The 18,823-nt window shown below is 43.6% G+C and overlaps 1 protein-coding gene across 13 annotated transcripts in view; it reads right to left on the minus strand.

The window, feature by feature from the left end:
* Positions 1 to 18,823, minus strand: part of srcin1a (SRC kinase signaling inhibitor 1a) — a 113,801-nt gene that overhangs the window by 23,061 nt on the left and 71,917 nt on the right. For 8 of the 13 annotated variants that reach the window (XM_059557601.1, XM_059557579.1, XM_059557568.1 and 5 more), the window contains 5 exons: positions 16,284 to 17,095; positions 14,662 to 14,754; positions 11,401 to 11,528; positions 10,795 to 10,815; positions 3,370 to 3,530 (listed from right to left, as the gene is read on the minus strand). In XM_059557601.1, coding sequence (XP_059413584.1) covers positions 3,370 to 3,530; positions 10,795 to 10,815; positions 11,401 to 11,528; positions 14,662 to 14,754; positions 16,284 to 17,095 — 1,215 coding nt within the window. The remainder of the gene's footprint in view (positions 1 to 3,369; positions 3,531 to 10,794; positions 10,816 to 11,400; positions 11,529 to 14,661; positions 14,755 to 16,283; positions 17,096 to 18,823) is intronic. The other 5 variants (XM_059557626.1, XM_059557573.1, XM_059557618.1 and 2 more) reach the window with 5 other exon arrangements.

Genomic DNA, 18,823 nt, shown 5'->3' on the forward strand with positions numbered 1-18,823 from the left:
TAGAGATGTGAGTTTGCACTCATGAATCACACAGGTAGCTATCATTCCGCAGTCAATTTTTATTAAAGCATTGCTGACTGAAAAGCTGCCTTGATTTTGGGCCGGCTTACTCTCTCTCTTTTCATCTATGTTTCCCTGCTGGCCCATACCATCTCATCATTGAGTATGATATTCAGAGTTATTGCCTGCCCTGCTATAGGAGTGAATCACACACAGCAGTAGCCAGAAAATTAATGACTAGTTGAACACATGGTCACTTACACATAAATACAAAAACACTTAGATATACTTATACATAGTAGTGTAATAAAAACAGCATTTTTTTTTTTTTTGGATCAATTAATTTCTATGGTATCCCCAAAACTATTATTATTTTTTTTAAATAAACACAGTAAGTCTATTAGTTCAAAAGTTTGGGATCAGTAAGATTTTTTTTTTTTTTTTAAAGAAATCTCTTATGCTCAGCATGTCTGCATTTATTAAATTAAAAAATACAGTAAAATTTTAATATTGTAATATACAATTTTAAAACAACTTTCTATTATAATATATTACATTATATATTTTTCTTTATTACATTTTATTTATTCCAATGATGGCAACACCAAATTTTTTGCATAATTTCTCCAGTCTTAAGTGTCCTTCACACGATCCTTCAGAAATCATTCTAATATGCTGATTTGCTGCTCAATAAACTTTTTTTTATTGTCAATGTGTCAAACAGTTGTTGTGGTTTAATATTTTTGAGGCAACTTTAAAAAAAAGTAATAATAAAGGGTTATTTGATGATTAGATAGTTCAAAATAATAGCATTTATTTAAAAAGAAAAGCATCCATGCTGGATAAAAATACATTTAAATAAATCGTAAAAAAATAAATAAAAAATAAATAAATAAATAAAACTCTTTCTATATATAGATTATGTTCTATTCAAATTTTAAGACTTGTAACATTCTGTCCAGGGACTATGGTTAAAAAATAATGTTTTATTAATGTACAATGTCCCTGTTAAGAAAACAAATAAAATACATAAATATATATATATTATTTTAGTTAAAATTGCTTTTCATGGATGTGCAATCATGGATGACTGGAAAAGTCAAGAAGATTCATTGCTGTGAGATCCCTGTTTGTAGACACCACACTCTCAGAAAAATGTCTGATGCAATTTTATAGCTGAGCATAACTAGAAAAAAAAATATTTTCCGCTTTAAAAATTTCCATGACTTTTTGAGGCTAGAAAAAAAATCATTTAAAAATACCCTTGCGTTTCCAGGTGTTGCAAGACTGTGGGAACTCTGTAAATACAGAAAGGAAAGCGTATGACAGACACACAACCCAATAGGATCTGTCAGACTGTTAGTGTGCCTCTCTGCTGGCTTTCAGCCCTCCCTAAAGCTCCCTCCACATCTTTCCTTTCTCTCCTCCTTCACACATTCACCAACACAAACATTTCCCTTTATCATACTCCTGCTCAACATGTCACCATGATAATCTGACAGCTGGCCGTACAAGGAATTTCCACAGTTTACAACAGTATCCATACAAATTTTATTTAGACATTTTGCCCCATTCAGACATCAGATTCTATATCCATACTGCTCGTCAGAGACGACTGCTTTCATGGGATAGCTGGCACATATCTAAAAAATCTGACATTTTGACAGATACATTTCTGACTGATACAGTATGTGAATGTTCCCTGTTCCCCATAGATGTAACTTATCAAACATCACTCTTCTTCCTCTGTTTCTCTGTATTTCTGCCCAACTTAACACAGAATACCAGCATTCCAATATAAACTTTCTGCAATGTAAAAAATGTTCAGTGTCTATCTTTTGTAAATATGTATTAAAAATCATTAACACAATCAAAAACGTTCAGCTAGGTTTGATTTTACCATCAAGTCCTCTGGTTTGGATGTTGAAGTGCGTAACGCATGCAAACTTTCCATGCTGAACTCTAAACTTCGCTGAGATCGATGCATTTCCTCCTCTACACCACACACACTGAACACCATCGGGACATTGAGCGACAAATCTGCCGTTAATACCAGGTGAAGCCATTCTGCACATCCTCTTTGTTTTTCACTGCTGTGTGTAAATAAATTAGACTTTGAGATATCGTGAAGACTACAAATCGGTGCTGCTGTTCCTGCCGTCTGTGCCTTCTGTACCACCTTCTGTATCACCTCCTTAAATCATCCTCCCTGCCAGCAGACAAACATCTACAGTAGATGGCTTGCAGTGTTAGGTGCAGGTTAGTGCAACACTTCCTAGCTCTGTTCAGTTGATTCTAAATGGTTGACACTCATTCTAATATGGTTATGAAGCATTTCCAGGTCTGCCAATAGTGCTTTACATTTAACCAAAGTCTAGAGATAAGCACATGTACAAGTGATTTCCATGGTATAAGTGGAATGATTGACACTGAACTGCTAAAGAATTAATATTTTAATACACATCTAAGGAGTAACAGGTTTCTCTTGAGGCTTCGCATCATGCTGCATTTTGACCGCATATGCATTCAATTTTCCATATTTCAGTGGCCCGTTGTCAATTATTCCTTACTTTGAGACTGAGGTCTTACAGTAATGACAATGTGTGACCTTCCAACTGTGCCAATAGTGTGCGTTCCTATGCTTGAAACTAAGCAAAAATACAGCTATCATCATTTACAGCTATCAAATTAAAGCAATTTGGAGCAGCTATCATTTGCACTGATGCTGTGAGTGTTGTTTTCAATCGTAAAGTGACACCTTTCCAAGTAGTGAAATTACAAAGTGTAGTGCATCAAGAAACATTTGTGTCCTCAACATTGAACTGAACTAAGCTGAATAATAACACTAATGCCTTTTTAGAGTTGCTTACTGCTGAACTGGATTTTTTAAATAATTTATGAACTTTGTAACTTATACTCTGTAACTAAATTCAATCAACTTTTAACTACATTGATCTGAATAGTGACACTATTGCTGCTTACAGCTGAAATTTTATTTGTTTCATCAGGATTTCTGCAGTATAAAATCTATTATGTTCCTGTTTATTCCTTTGAAGCCGCGTCTGTATTATACAAAGCAATGTGATTTAACGTGAATGCTAAATGCCACAATCAGAACAACTTTGAAGTTTGATTTCAAGTTTCATAACCAGCTTTGTGGAGATTACTACCTAGTGCGATGTGTCGAAAATAGAAACCAAGCAAGTGACAAATTGTCTTGACATGCTACGCTGTAGATGGTCACCCATGGTGAGGACAAAAACTCAGATTAACATGGAAGAGATGTGATTTATCACATGCCGCTTTATCATGTCATGCCTGTTCAGTTACCTGCTGTGTGTCAAGATGCACGAGATTGTAACTTCTTACCTGCATTTTACGGAGCTGTGCGAGCTGCTTGCGCAGATCGGTGGCGTTCTGTTGAAGGTCGTGCAGGTGAAGCTGCATCTGTAGCCTGGAGACGGTGGAGGCCTGAGAGCCTCCGGATGAAGGTGGAGGCATCAGTGCCAGCGGGGCAGATGGAGTCAGTGCTAATAACCACAACACAGGACAAAGAGTCGACACTGTGAGCTCGAAAGTCCCACTCAATCAAATACAAATTATTTTGCACTTACCCATCTACACCTTCTACACCTTCATCGTTTAGTCCTGCTCCTGGAGATCGACCTTACAACAGAGTTTATGCTGCTTTCATGTTACAACGAATGTGTTGAAAAGTTTAATGTAAACATAAAGGCATATTTAATAGTCAGAAATGCAGGATAATGCTGGATTCAAGTCCACCCGGGAAGCTCTCACAGCCAAGTTAGGCAATTGCTTTTAGGATATACTGCATAACACATTCAAGTTGAAAACACAATATCCAAAATGCAACAAGATCAAAAGATATTGGTTTCTATTTTGTGACTCTTCTCATTATCACCAAAACGTCTCTAGGTTACGTATGTAACCCTTGTTCCTCGAGGGAATGAGACGCTGCGTTGAAGCGCTTTGGGGAACGCGTTCAGCGTACGCGACTCTGAATATCGTGTGTAATCAGTCCAATGGAAGGGCGTGACGTCACCGACGTGGTGACGTAAGCGACCAGGAAGCTATAAAACAACGTGCCACGCAGCTGGCGTCAGCTTCGAGTACCAGCAAGCGCCGGCAGGGGTGCCGGGGGTATGGCTCCGAGACGCAGCGTCTCGTTCCCTCGAGGAACTAGGGTTACATACGTAACCTAGAGACGTTCCTCTTCAGGAACTCGAGCTGCGTCGAAGCGCTTTGGGGAACGAGTCCTAACGCCGCCAGACTACCAAACCCCTGCCTGGTGTGTATCCGAAGAGCACAGCTCAGGACAGGAGGACAGAAGCGCCTGGAGTGACTGGCATATCTAGGCCATAGAACCTAACAAATGTAGAGGGCGTGGACCACCCCGCAGCGTTGCAGATGTCCAGCATGGATACACCTGCTAAGAAGGCCTTAGAGGCCGCCATACCCCGAGTAGAGTGAGCCTTGGCTCCCGACAGCGGGGGACGACCAGAGGACTCATAGGTGACGTTGATAGCCTCGACTATCCAACGACTAATAGTCTGCTTAGAAGCAGGAGAACCCCTCTTGGGGGGACCATAGCACACAAGCAATTGGTCAGTTTTTCTCCACAGGGCAGCTCTGTGGACGTATGCGTCCAGTGCTCGAACAGGACACATACAGTTTAGCTTCACCTGGTCGGGCTCCCGAAAGGGAGGAGGACAGAAGGCCTGCAGCACTACAGGTCGTGGTGTAACAGAGGGAACCTTGGGAACATATCCCGCTCGAGGGTATATGAACGCTTTAGTCATGCCTGGTGCAAACTCAAGATAAGAAGGGGCCACCGAGAGGGCCTGAAGATCTCCTACTCTCCGCAGAGAGGTAATAGCCAACAGAAAAGAGGTTTTAAGTGTGAGATGTCTGTCTGAGATATCTTGAATAGGTTCAAACGGGGGTTTGCACATAGCCTCTAACACCACAACCAAGTCCCACGGGGGAATACGGGACCGTACTGGAGGTCTCAGCCTCAGTGCACCGCGGAGGAAACGTGTAACTAGGGGGTGTCTTCCCAGAGACTGACCGTCGAGAAGGGTGTGGTAGGCCGCAATGACCGCCACGTAGACCTTCAGAGTAGAGTGGGTCAACCCTGCAGAGAGCCTAGCCTGTAGAAACTCCAGAACTGTACCAACTGGGCAGTTTGCTGGGTCTAGCTGGCGGTCTCTGCACCATGAAGTGAAAAGCTTCCACTTCAGGGCGTACAGTTTCCTCGTAGAGGGAGCTCTGGATTGGAGTAGGGTCTCCACAACCTCAGTTGTGAGACCAGCTGCTACCAGTTGTGCCCCCTCAGGGGCCACACCCACAGCTTCCACAACTCCGGGCGAGGGTGAATTATCGTGCCCTGCGCCTGTGAGAGTAGGTCTGTCCTTATCGGTATCTCCCACGGAGAGCCGTCGAGGAGCGAGACTAGATCTGAGAACCATACTCGGCCCGGCCAGAACGGGGCTACTAATAACAGACGGACCCCGTCCCGGTGTACTCTCGCCAGAACTCCCGGAAGCAGAGCGATAGGGGGAAAAGCGTACAGACGAAGCCTCGGCCAGGTCTGTACCATAGCGTCCAGTACCAGAGGAGCTGGATGAACTAGAGAGAACCAGAGGGGACATTGTGACGTCTCCTGAGTCGCAAAAAGGTCTACTTGAGCCCTGCCAAACACTCTCCATATCTGATCTACCACCCGTGGGTGAAGTCTCCATTCCCCGGGCCTCGGCCCCTGCCTCGACAGTATGTCTGCTCCCATATTTAACTTCCCAGGAATATATACTGCTCTTAATGAGAGGAGTTTGTTCTGGGACCAGACCAGGATCTGGTGCGCCAGCTTGTACAAAGGGCGCGAATGCAGACCGCCCTGGTGGTTGATGTAAGAGACCACTGATGTGTTGTCGGTGCGCACCAACACATGGTGACCTCTCAGGTCTGGGAGGAAGTGCTTCAGTGCACGATAAACTGCTAGCATTTCTAGACAATTGATATGCCACGTTAGATGGCGATCGCTCCACAGACCACGGGCAGGGTGGCCACTCATGACCGCACCCCAGCCGGTGAGGGACGCGTCCATCGCTAGAGTCACACGGCGACAAGGAGCTCCCAGCACCGGGCCCTGATTCAAGAACCAAGGTTTCTTCCACATGTCTAAGGCACGGAGGCAGCGCCGCGTGACCTTGATAGTGCGAAGCGGATTGCCCCTCGGGGAAAATCCCTTGCTCTTGAGCCACCACTGTAGGGGTCTCATGTACAGCAGGCCAAGAGGTATCACGTGGGACGCAGCTGCCATCAGACCCAACAATCTCTGAAATTGTTTGACAGTGAGTGACTGGCCTTCTCTGACTCTCTTGACTGAGATGAGGATCGACTCGATACGAGCAGGGGACAATCGTGCCTGCATCGCGGTCGAATCCCATACTACGCCTAGATAGGTGGTTCTCTGAGCCGGAGAAAGTACACTCTTCTTGGCGTTCAGTCTCAAACCCAGCTCCCCCATATGTGCGAGAACGACATCTCGATGTCGAACCGCAATCTGCTCTGACTGAGCTAAAATCAACCAATCGTCGATATAATTGAGAATGCGGATGCCCTGCGTGCGCAGGGGGGCCAGAGCCGCATCTACACACTTTGTAAACGTGCGGGGTGAGAGTGCGAGGCCAAAGGGAAGTACTCGATATTGGTAGGCTTCGCCCCCGAAAGCGAACCTCAGAAACTTCCTGTGTTGAGGAAGGATGGAGATATGAAAATATGCGTCTTTGAGATCTATCGTGACAAACCAGTCCTCGGACCTGATCTGAGCTACAACATGCTTGATTGTGAGCATTCTGAACTTCAGTCTCATAACTGAACGATTTAAGACCCTCAAGTCTATAATCGGACGCAGCCCCCCATCCTTCTTTGGAACTATGAAATACCGGCTGTAAAATCCGGACTCCCTGTCCTGAGGAGGGACCACCTCGATGGCCCCCTTCTCTAATAGGGTTTTCACTTCCTGTTCCATAACCAGACCCTGCCCGGGGCCCACTATCGTGTGAACGACCCCGTTGAATATAGGCGGCACGGAGCCGAACTGAATGCAGTAGCCTTTTTCTACTATATGCAGGACCCGACGAGATACATTTGGCAGTAGTTTCCACACTGCTAAATAATCTACTAAGGGAATCAGTCTCTCGAGACTGACCTCTGGTGTAAGAGACCCCCGCAGGGGCGGCGAGCGTCCCAGCCCCGCTACGCGCACGGGCGGAGGATACTGAGAACGATGCTCGCCCGGGGCCGCTGCGCCCTGGAGCACTGGCAGGGTTGGCAGAACGACCCCTAGAGGGCACTGAGGTGGGACGGGCACCGTGGACTGCGGTGTGTACCGTTCTACCCCAGCGGAGGCTGCCCTCTGAAACCCCGGGCCATTGGCGTCAGGGTTTCTTGGCCGAGGACTTCTTAGCTTCGATAACCGCCCTTAAATCTAATTTGGGCTTAGAAGACCTCGGCCTAGAGCGTCGCTGAGACTCTCGTTCCCGACGCGGAGGAGCACGAGAGGCGACGCTCTGTTTCTGGGCCTCGCGGTGTGAGGAGCTAGGGTGCGGCTGGGGCATCTCCTTCCCAGATGCCCCGAGGGAGCGACGAGGGAGGAACTTATGGAACGCCGCTGCCTGTTTGCGGGCCTCCTGGAACCTGTCGACGACAGAATTAACTGCGTCGCCGAACAGGCCAGTCGGCTGGATCGGGGCGTCCATGAGGCAGACCCTGTCCCGTTCTTTCATATCGGACAGGGTCAACCATAAGTGCCTCTCCGCGGCCACCATAGCTGCCATGGACCGCCCAATCGCTCGGGCGGTCTCCTTGGTGGCGCGGAGGGAGAGATCAGCGCTCCTTCTTAATTCAGAAATATCATGGGACTTGATCTCTTCTCCCTCGTCTAGCTCCTTGAGCAGGTCGGCCTGGTATGCCTGTAACACCGCCATGGTGTGCAGACACGCACCAGCCTGACCTGCAGCCGCATACCCTTTGCCCACCAAAGCCGAAGTTGTTCTTAGTGGCTTTGAGGGCAATGCCGGGGCCTTCAGAGACGATGCCGCGCCAGGGGACAGATAGCTCGCAAGCGTCTGTTCCACCCGGGGCATCGCTCTATAACCGTGCTCTCCCATCCCCACTACATTTCCGTAGTAATCAGACGAGGGGATGTAGAGGCGGGCGAGAATGGACGTTTCCACGACCTGGCGATCTCATCATGCAGGTCGGGAAAGAATGGAAGGCCCCGGCTGGGAGGTGGCTGACTCGCGCGCAGGAAGCGTTCATCCAGCTTGCTTCTCTGCGGTTCTGTAGACTTTTCGGCGGGCCAATCGATACTTAATTTGGCCACCGCGCGAGTAACCACCTCTAAGAGCTCCTCATACTGTAGCGAGTGGGGTGGCGAATCCCTATCGAGCGACTCCACATCGACCTCCTCGGAGGAAGAGAGGCGGAGCGTCGATCCCTCACCCTGAGTGGAAGGAACCGCTGTGCGTGCTTCCGACTCTAGGGATTGGGTGCCGGATCTGGCAGAAGTGGAAGGAGATAGGGACTGGCCCGTCTCCATTCCCTCTACCAGATCGACTTGCGAACCCCACGAGTGCAGCCGCCGTTCTGCCTCGGCAGAAGCGGGACCAGCACCGCGGGGAACGCTGGCGAAGGCCCCCTCCTCGAAGAGGGCCCTCCGGGAACGAAGCAGCCGCACCGACATTCGCTCACAGTGCGGGCAGTCGGCCCCCTCGAGAGCCGACTCAGCGTGCTTCGAACCCAGGCAAACCACGCACAGGTTGTGTGTATCCCCACCCATTATATATCTCGGGCAGGGAGGAACACACAGCCTATAACGCGATTTGGAATCGCCATCTGAGTGCTTAACTTTCGCCTTGCTTTTTGGCATGTCTAGGAGCTCTTTTAACTGGACAGACAACAGTAAATAAGACTCACAAGACGGACAAATGACATTCACACACAGAGCGCTTGCTGAAAGACGCGAAGCTGACGCCAGCTGCGTGGCACGTGCTTTTATAGCTTCCTGGTCGCTTACGTCACCACGTCGGTGACGTCACGCCCTTCCATTGGACTGATTACACACGATATTCAGAGTCGCGTACGCTGAACGCGTTCCCCAAAGCGCTTCGACGCAGCTCGAGTTCCTGAAGAGGAACTGCATTTATTGGATTAAAAATACAGTAGAACAATAATATTGTGACATACCATTACAATTATAAAATGGAATTTATTCCTGTGATGGCAAAGCTGAATTAACAGCATCATTACACCAGTGTCACATTAATATTTTTCTGGAAAGTCCTAGTAAATATGACTTTGCTTGGTTATCCATGAACACAAATCCCATGATTGTGATATTTTTGACCTGAAGATTGCTTGAGCCCAGACTTTCCAAGATGAGGCCAGGTCGACTAAAGAATTATGGCAGATAGTTTTTTTTTATATTTTTTTATCATAAGCTGTGAATGTTGATGATGCAGTATAGTATGTACAGATTCTGTGTGTACTGTTAGAGAAGAAGAAATATAAAGCTTGCACTAGTCAGTTTGGTTTACGAGGAGACCAAAGTACTGTACACTTCTCATCATTCTCCATGAGAAGCATGGAGTGATAAAACACACCAATAAATACACAATTACACACCTAATCTTCATTATTGCTCTTAATTTTGTTTTATTAGCTCTTAAAGCTTTCTGTCTCAGTCTGTTAGTGAAAATAAAGAGAAATAATTATGAAACTGCCCTGCGAGTCTATTGTATTCTGAGCAAAATCACTTCACAATGTCAGAATTATGATTTCTGAACTTGTAAGGAGGAACTTCCCAGGAGGACTTGAACACAGTTTTAGTTCCAACACACCTGGCTGTAGATTCAATAAAGTGACCTTGACTAGCTGGATCGCGTGTGACTGATTAGGATTGAGGCTAAACTCTGTGGAAAGGAAGATCTCCAGAAACCAGATCAAGGACTTTTGCTCTACACCCATCCCTCTTTGTGTTTTCAGACAGAGATACACTAACCCGCACACACACACAGAGAGTGTTGTCACCTCCAGAACCCATTCAGGAACATGCTGTTAGTGAGGAAGACAGAGATACCAGCACTCTCCAGTCAGTTGTTTTTAACAAAAGGGTACATTGTACCAATTCCCCAAGATTTGGGAAATGTGAAAACCAACACATCCTCCCCACACTTCATTTTCAGCATGTGAATGTGTTAAGTTTTGGAAAACAGACTGAGGGAGAGAAATATCTAGTGCAGGCAGGCCACAGAGGAAAGATAGTGTAGAAAACTACAGTTGGATCAAGCATTAAAGTGATAGTCCAACCCAAAAAAATGACAATTCTGTCATTTCTATCATTCATTCACCCTCACCAAACCTGCAATAGTTTCTTGCTTCCATCGAACACAAAAGAAGATATTATATGATATATGAAGAATTTGAATAATCAAACAGTTGATGGTAGTCATTGACTTCCATAGCATTTTAACCATACAATGGAAAGCAATGGCTACTGTACCATCAAATGTGTGACCAACATCCTTCAAAATACCTAATTTTGTGTTCAACAGAAGACAAACTCTTCCAGGTTTGAAACTTTTCATTTTTGGGTGGACTATCTTTTTAAATAAACAGAAGGATCACATTTTATTATATATAAAAACAAACACTCCAACCACATTCACCAGAAAAGACCAATTAAATATGAGAGAGCAGAGGCATGGCTACCTTTCTTCTTCAGCCGGCCAGCTGTAACACACATTAGAAGCTTTCAGCTTGTAGTTAACTAAATAACCGTAGTAAAGAGAAACTGGATTGCACTTTTTGTGGATCAGATTCAAAGGGGGAGACTAGGACTCATGGGAAACTCTCTCGATGGCCCTTTACTGAGGTGAGAGTCAACTCAGACTCACCTCTCTTAACCGTGAAGAACCTTCAAAGACAAATCTAGCAAATCAAAACCCTGGCTGCAGCCTTTGAAGGCTTGGCCACTGATGAAGACGCTCTCTGAGGACACCCGTTACGGATTTGAGAAGAAACAAAACTGAAAACTAACAAAAAAAGGAGCACTGAGCACGATCCGTGAAAACATCAAAGTTGTTCTGACTAAGAAGAACAAAGGAGTGAAAACAAGGTAGGGTCCTTCATTCAAGTGCACTCTGATTATGAATCATGTTTGCTTGTTTTAATATGGAAACAAGGCCTGTTTGAGATCAGCATATTTTTTTTAATTTGGGCCACCCTGATCTAATAAGAACATGATATTTTAGACATTAGTTTTACAGCCTGCCTCACAACTGCTCTGGACAACCATTAAAAAGTAGCTGGACTCACTTCCTGTGGCGGAGCCATCACTGGTGGATTCGGTCTTCTCGCTGGAAGAGAAAGGGAAGGGCCGTGAAAAGTCCGCCCCCTGGTCCGGAGGGCAGCCCGCCATCATGCAGAGACGCAGCAGGCCGCATCTGAGGATCATACAGCCATGATACTACCACTGTACTACAGCACCTAGTACTACACTGACACTACACTACTCTAACACCACGACTACGCTAGCCTTCTCTAGGGCTAACAAAAGGTTTTGCTATCTATCTTGTATTATGCTACTTTTATTGTGCCTTTTACTAATTTCCACACATTAGAATTACTTTGAGTAACACAGCTTTATTTATAACCTATAAAACAATTTTGTTAAACCATGTACACTGCTGTTCAAAAATTTGGAGTCAATAAGATTTTGTTTTTTAATTCTTACTTTTAATTTGTAATAAGATTTCACCATATTACTGTTATTACTGTTTTTGTGAATCAAATAAATGCATTCTTTATCAGCAGAAGAGACTTCTTTCTAACACATTAAAGGGATCATATGACGCGATTTCAATTTTTTCTTTCTCTTTTGAGTGTTACAAGCTCTTGGTTCATGATGAAGATCTGTAAAGTTGCAAAGACTAAAGTCTCAAATCCAAAGAGATATTCTTTATCAAAGTTAAGACTCTGCCACGTCCACCTAAAACGACTTGTTCTAACACGTCCCCACATGTCTGTGTCACTATGTGGAAATATTTGAATAATGCCGCCCAAATGTTCACGCAAAGAAAGCCGGTGTGGTTTCAATATTCGCAGTTAGTGTTGAAGCAGCCATGTCAGGGAGATGCTGTGTGTATCCATTAAGAATCGTTAAGATTACTTACAACAGAACAGCAATGCATTTTAGGGATGACTGTTTCGTGAACCTAGGAGAGGGGGTAATTCTGACTTTGTTACAACAATCTGGCTCTTCTGAATCAGCTATTGTAAGAATGTTTTGTTATTAGTTTAAGTATTTGCTATTGAATGTTCAAATGTGGATTTTTGCGCATCGCGTGTGTTTGTGTGAGTGTGTGTGCGCGCGCATGTGTGAGAGAGAGAAAGAGAGACAGGGTCACACAGTGGAGTCAGCTGTCTTAACGGTCCGTGGCTTGTGCACTGTAAACACATACGAGCTTCATGACTGTGTCTGTAACGCCACACTTTTCCCCTTTTGGGCTTGAATTGATGGTAAAATTAAGGACATTATTAACTGTCATTACGTACATTTATTTTGAAAGATTATGGTATATATGATTATGATATAGGATTATGATATATTTGTTCGAGATTATGGAAAGTCCTTGCGGTGATTGGCCAATCACAATGCACTGGCTAATTTGGCCAATCAGAGCAGACGTCGGAAAGAGGGACTTTGTAGAAGTTGAGAGACGCGGAGCATAGAGGACCTACAATAATGTACAGTATTTGAAAAATAATGTGTTTTTTGAACATTGAATCATGTCAACATATTCTGTTTAACCAAATACACAAAATAATTATCTTTAAAAAAGCATCATATGACCCCTTTAAACAATTTTACCAACCCCAAACTTTTGAATACTGGTGTATTGGAACTGAGCTATACAACCCTACTATACAACACTACTATTCTTCAATTTGACCCATTCTACCAATCCTACCTATTTCTTATAATCCAAAACAGTATTTAAACAGTATGCTTAACCACAAGTCACTGGCTTTAATAACATCTAAAGGTCAGCAATGAACTCTCACTGAAAGTATCTTTAAATCCTATTTACACCAGGATTATTTATGGGCACAAATGGCTCTATAAGATTTTAACACCAAAATGCACAGATTTACACTGTAATTATCTGACTTCTTGCTTTTTTATTCATACACAAAAAAAACTCTAATCAACAGGATTTACATCAGGCATTTTTATCTCTAACTCAACCTAATCTGAATTAAACACCCTATTTATACAATAATCTTATAATCTCTTCTCAATGCTTTCTTCAAAACGCTCTTTTTGAGATTAGAATCTAATTATTATTAATTTCCTTTCATAAAATAGTTGATGTGAATGATTTTTCACATCGAATATGAATGATAATAAATGTCGAGCAACATCAAAGCATCGGGTACAAAGAGACTCATGGCCATCGCAGGACAAAGAAGACCACCAGCACACACAATTTCAATACAAGCACTTTACACTCAGCAAGTGAAGACATTTTTGCAAGCTTATGAAACACAAGAAAATGCAATGGCTACATAGCAAACAGGAGAGCAAAGGATATTACTGGATGACAGCAAAATTAGACCATGATAACAACAGTGAGCATGTGTGAAATGGTTTAATGTATTGTGTTAAACTATTTTGTAGTGTCAAGGACATTTCACATGGTACACATGCTGCGTTCAAGTCCTCCTGGGAAGTTCGTACTTACGAGTTGACAAGTCGTAATTATGATGTCGGGTGTATTCAAGTCATTTAAGTCAGCACAAGATAATAAATTACAAGAAAATACAACAGGGTTTGTGAACTCTGCTTATAGAAAATGAAGAGCAAAGAATTTATGGAGCCACTTTATGCGATAATCTGTATCGCATAAAAACGTATTCATTGTTATATTGCAATCCTGTCTATCAATTAAAAAAAAAAATTACCGCCAACAACAGACGTTGCATCCATCGATCCGTCGACTCTGTCATGTTTCTCATTGACACGCCCCCAACTCGGAAACTTAGAGCTTAAAGAAAATTCTGAGTTTCCCACTCGTAATTACGACTCTGTGGTTGCGTACATGTGCGTTTAACTCATAAATTACGATGTATCCGACATGACTTGAATGCACCAACAGTCTTAGATACAGATGCTTTCCATACACAAGAGAGAGCGCAACAACACTCACTACTACTTTAGTTCAATGCTAAAAAAAACAACAGGCTGCTTCCATAAATGATGCGATAACTGTAAATGATGTATTTTATGTTGCATGTGAAAACTTATCAAACTAAACAAAAAATGAACAAAATGCCATTTATTTTTCCTATTAAGGTATTTCTCCATAAAATAAGTTGAACTGTTAACTCACACAGTTACTGTGTACCATGTACAATGGTCTTTACATGTCAAATGCTTATTGTGACTGACGTATCAGAAGCCTGTATGAGTGAGATGACTTTTATAGGTTGGTTGTAAATATGAGTGAGCATCTGATTGGCACTGGTTCCATGTAAATGGATATAGATGGCTCTGTGGATGTAGTTATGTCTTACGTGCTGTCACTGTCTGGTGCTCGGGTTAGGACGCTCTGAACCAGTCCAGTCAGACTGGCTATCTGCTTCTCCATTGCCTCCATACGATCCCTGCTAACGAGACAGAGATAGAAAATCTTTTGAAGTGTGTACTTTTTAACATACATTTCCCAGGGATTTTGGCTTAAATTTCCTCTTAAACACTGTAACAGTAGTATTTGTTCCATTACTAGAAGTCATATCTGCTCAAAGACAGCAACATTTCTCCAAACAGTAAATTGTCTAGGGCAGGGGTGTTCAATCCAGGTCCTGGAGAGCCAGCGTCCTGCAGACTTTAGCTCCAACTTGTCCCAATCCTGAAAACCTTGATTACTTCGGTCCAGGTTTGTTTAACTGGGTTAAACTCTGCAGGACAGTGGCCCTCCAAGAGCTGGATGTGACACCCCTGGCCTAGAGGCATCACTCAAGATCTCTCAATAAGGAAGTGCCAGTGTTCGGGCACAGGTTTCATTTTCTAGTGACTAGGTGTAGCTTAGCACAGAGCAAAAATTGTTTAGCTGTTAAATCAATCTGTTTGCAAGAAAACTGATTAAGAAGAATCCAGTATCTTTAAAAAAAAATGTACCACAGCATCCCTGAAAATCCCAATGAAAAGACACTGCCAAAAAAAAATTTAAACAAGATAAAGCAAGATAATAAAGATATTAAAAAGCTTGTTTAAATCATGTGCCAACTTTGTCAAGTTCTTATAAATGTAATCTATATATTAATGTTTTATATATTTAATAGTTTTGGGGAAAAAATCTAAGGTTTTAGTTGAAAGACTTTTGCATTTGGTGTAACCATGAAGTAAACAACAATAACATATGCTCCTAATAATTACTTTCAAAAAAGTTGTTTAAATATACAGTACACTTTACATAGAGAAGAAATTGTTGAATAAAGTCTTTATTTTAAATTTTTTTGCGCACAAAAAATATTCTTATAGCTTCATGAAATTAAAGGCTTTTGCACAACGAGTCTGAAATTCTTGTCCAAAATAAAAATAAATAAATATGAAAAAAATTAATAAATAAATAAAATACAACCTCACATTGTGTCAATTTAGGTTTACACACATAGACAGCAATGCAGCTGATGCGTTCAAGGTCCAGAAAGATAGTAAGGACATAATTAAAATAGTCCATGTGACATCAGTGGTTCAACCTTAAGATTGCTACAGATGTGAAAAAACACAGACAATCTAACCTGATCAGAATTTTTTTTATGACGGATGAAAGTTCTGGTAATACAAGGTAACTACATGGGGTAGGGTTAGGTTTAGGGGTAGGTTCAGGGTTAGTACCTGGTTATAACTTAGTTATTGTAATAACTATAATAAGTACATAGTATGTACATGGGGAACAGGACTGTAAAATAAAGTGCTACCAAAATATCTTGATTTTGGTTGGAACTGCATGAGGGGTAGTAATTAATGTGTAAACTATCCCTTTAATATTGATTTCTTTCTAGCATTTGCATTAATTTATGCTCTGAGTGTCCAGACTGATGTTCAGTTCTTGTCCATGATAATGTGTGTTTGTCAATGAAAAAGTAAATAAATAGCCTCACATGTATGTACATGTAGTTTTGCTAGTGCTCACCGTGTGTCCGTCTCGCCCCCAGATAATGATGACCCAAATCCAGGTCCCTTACTCCCATCTCCTAGGGGTTCAGAACTGGAGCTGGGTCTGGACTTCGGACTCTCCACAAACACCGAGGAGGAAGCGGAGTCTTTGCGGAAGGTGGTTCTCACAGGCGACCCTCGGCTGGAAGACCCAGTGAACGAATCCCTGTCCCTCAGCTGCATGTCGGGAATCTTCTGCGGGGAAGAGGGCGGCAGACGAAAGCCCATGCCGAGTGTGGAGCTGCTGTAGGTGTCGGAGTATAGAGAACCTCCAGGCTTATACAGGCTATCCTCCAGGTCGCTTTGCAGTGCTGCAGCTGAGTATGTACTGAGAGACCGCACTGAACCTCGACGGTACAGACCTCCTGACACCGGGAAGCCGTAGGGGTCTGCGATGGTGGCCAGGGACTGAGTAGAAGCCATACTAAGCCGACCCTCGTGCATTAAGCTGTACGGATCGGCATAAAGACCTTCATTCTTTAGGAGGACCATGCCTTTACCAGACATCTCCTCATCGGGTTTGACATCACGCCGCTCCAGGATGGAAGAGGAGGAGGGGTTTAATCCTTGAGCCTGTCCATGAGAGGGAGAAGGGTGGTGGGAATGGGACGGATGCTGGGGACCCTGTGGGTGAGGGTGACCCGGACCAGTGAAAGAGGGGGTCCGACCTCCACTGTAAGAGAGACGAGATCGAGAAGGAGAGCTGGAGGAGGGTGAGGCAGAGGAGGAAGGGAGAGTGTTGATGCGATGGTTAGGTGACGAGTCTCGGGATGAGTAAACCATCTCTCTCTAAAATAAAACAGAGAAAATAATTTTATGAATCGCAGCATTTTATGAATCACTCTAATTTATAATTTATTTATATAATCCAAGTCCAAGTCGTAGAAGAATAACATATTATTGCATGAATATGGAAATTATTAATGGATGTCTTTCCGTAAAGGGAGTACCCATTTATGTTCAAAACATTTAAAGTGCATTACATAGATCAAAGGTGCAAACTTGAATATATTATTTCAGAAATAATTATAAACTTATGTTACTCATAATGCTTTTTAAATATATGATGCATACATCATAATAATATAATATAATAATAAATACAAAAATTAATTTAATAAATTTGATACACTAAATACATCTGATATCACAACACTTAGAGGTGCATCTCAATAAATTTTAATGTTGTGGAAAAGTTCATTTATTTCAGTAATTCAACTAAAATTGTGAAACTAATGTATTAAATAAATTCAGCTAATCAACTCAAAACACCTGCAAAGGTTTCCTGAGCCTTCAAAATGGTCTCTCAGTTTGGTTCACTAGGCTAAACAAAGGTTATTTAAGAAAAAAGAGGAGTACATATACATATATATATATATATATATATATATATAAATAACCTTTTTTCTAAAAGAGTTAGTTCCTCTTCAGGAACTCGAGCTGAATCGAACAACGCTTTGGGGAATGCGCTTAGCGTGAGCGACTCTGAATATCATGTGTAATCAGTCCAATGGAAGAGCGTGACATCACAGGCGGGGTGACGTAAGCGACCAGTTCAGCTTCTGAGCGAGCGCATATACTTTACTAAGCTACAATGAGCAGAAGGAAGAGCTCTTAAACTCTCCATTCACAAACACCAGGAAACCTGGCCGAGGCTTCGTCTGTCCCCCTATTGCTCTGCTCCCGGGAGTTCTGGAGAGAGTACGCCGGTACGGGGTCTGTCTGTAATTAGTAGCCCCGTTCTGGCCGGGCCGAGTATGGTTCGCAGACCCGGTCTCGCTCCTCGACGGCTCTCCATGGGAGATACCGATCAGGACAGACCTACACTCACAGGCGTAGGGCACGATAATTCACTCTTGCCCGGAGTTGTGGAAGCTGTGGGTGTGGCCCCTGAGGGGGCACAACTATTAGCAGCTGGTCTCTCAACCGAGGTTGTTGAGACCCTCCTCCAATCCAGAGCTCCCTCAACAAGGAAACTGTACACCCTGAGGTGGAAACTCTTCACCTCATGGTGCAGAGACGCCAGCTAGACCCAGCAAACTGCCCAGTTGGTACAGTTCTGGAGTTTCTACAGGCCAGGCTCTCTGCAGGGTTGACCCACTCCACGCTGAAGGTTTACATGGTGGCCATTGCGGCCTACCACGCCCTTCTCGATGGCCAGTCTTTGGGAAGACACCCCCTAGTTACACATTTCCTCCGCGGTGCGCTGAGGCTGAGACCTCCAGTACGGTCCCGTATTCCCCCGTGGGACTTGGTTGTGGTGTTAGAGGCAATGTGCAAACCCCCGTTTGAACCCATTCAAGATATTTCAGAAAGACATCTTATGCTTAAAACCTCCTTTCTGTTGGCTATCACCTCTCTGCGGAGAGTAGGAGATATTCAGGCCCTCTCTGTGGCCCCCAATTATCTCGAGTTTGCACCTGGCATGACCAAAGTGTTCATATACCCTCGAGCAGGATATGTTCCTAAGGTTCCCTCTGTTACACCACGACCTGTAGTGCTGCAGGCCCTTTCGGG

Source organism: Carassius carassius, chromosome 1 (genome assembly GCF_963082965.1).
Source record: "Carassius carassius chromosome 1, fCarCar2.1, whole genome shotgun sequence".
In the NCBI taxonomy this organism is placed as follows: Eukaryota; Metazoa; Chordata; class Actinopteri; order Cypriniformes; family Cyprinidae; genus Carassius; species Carassius carassius.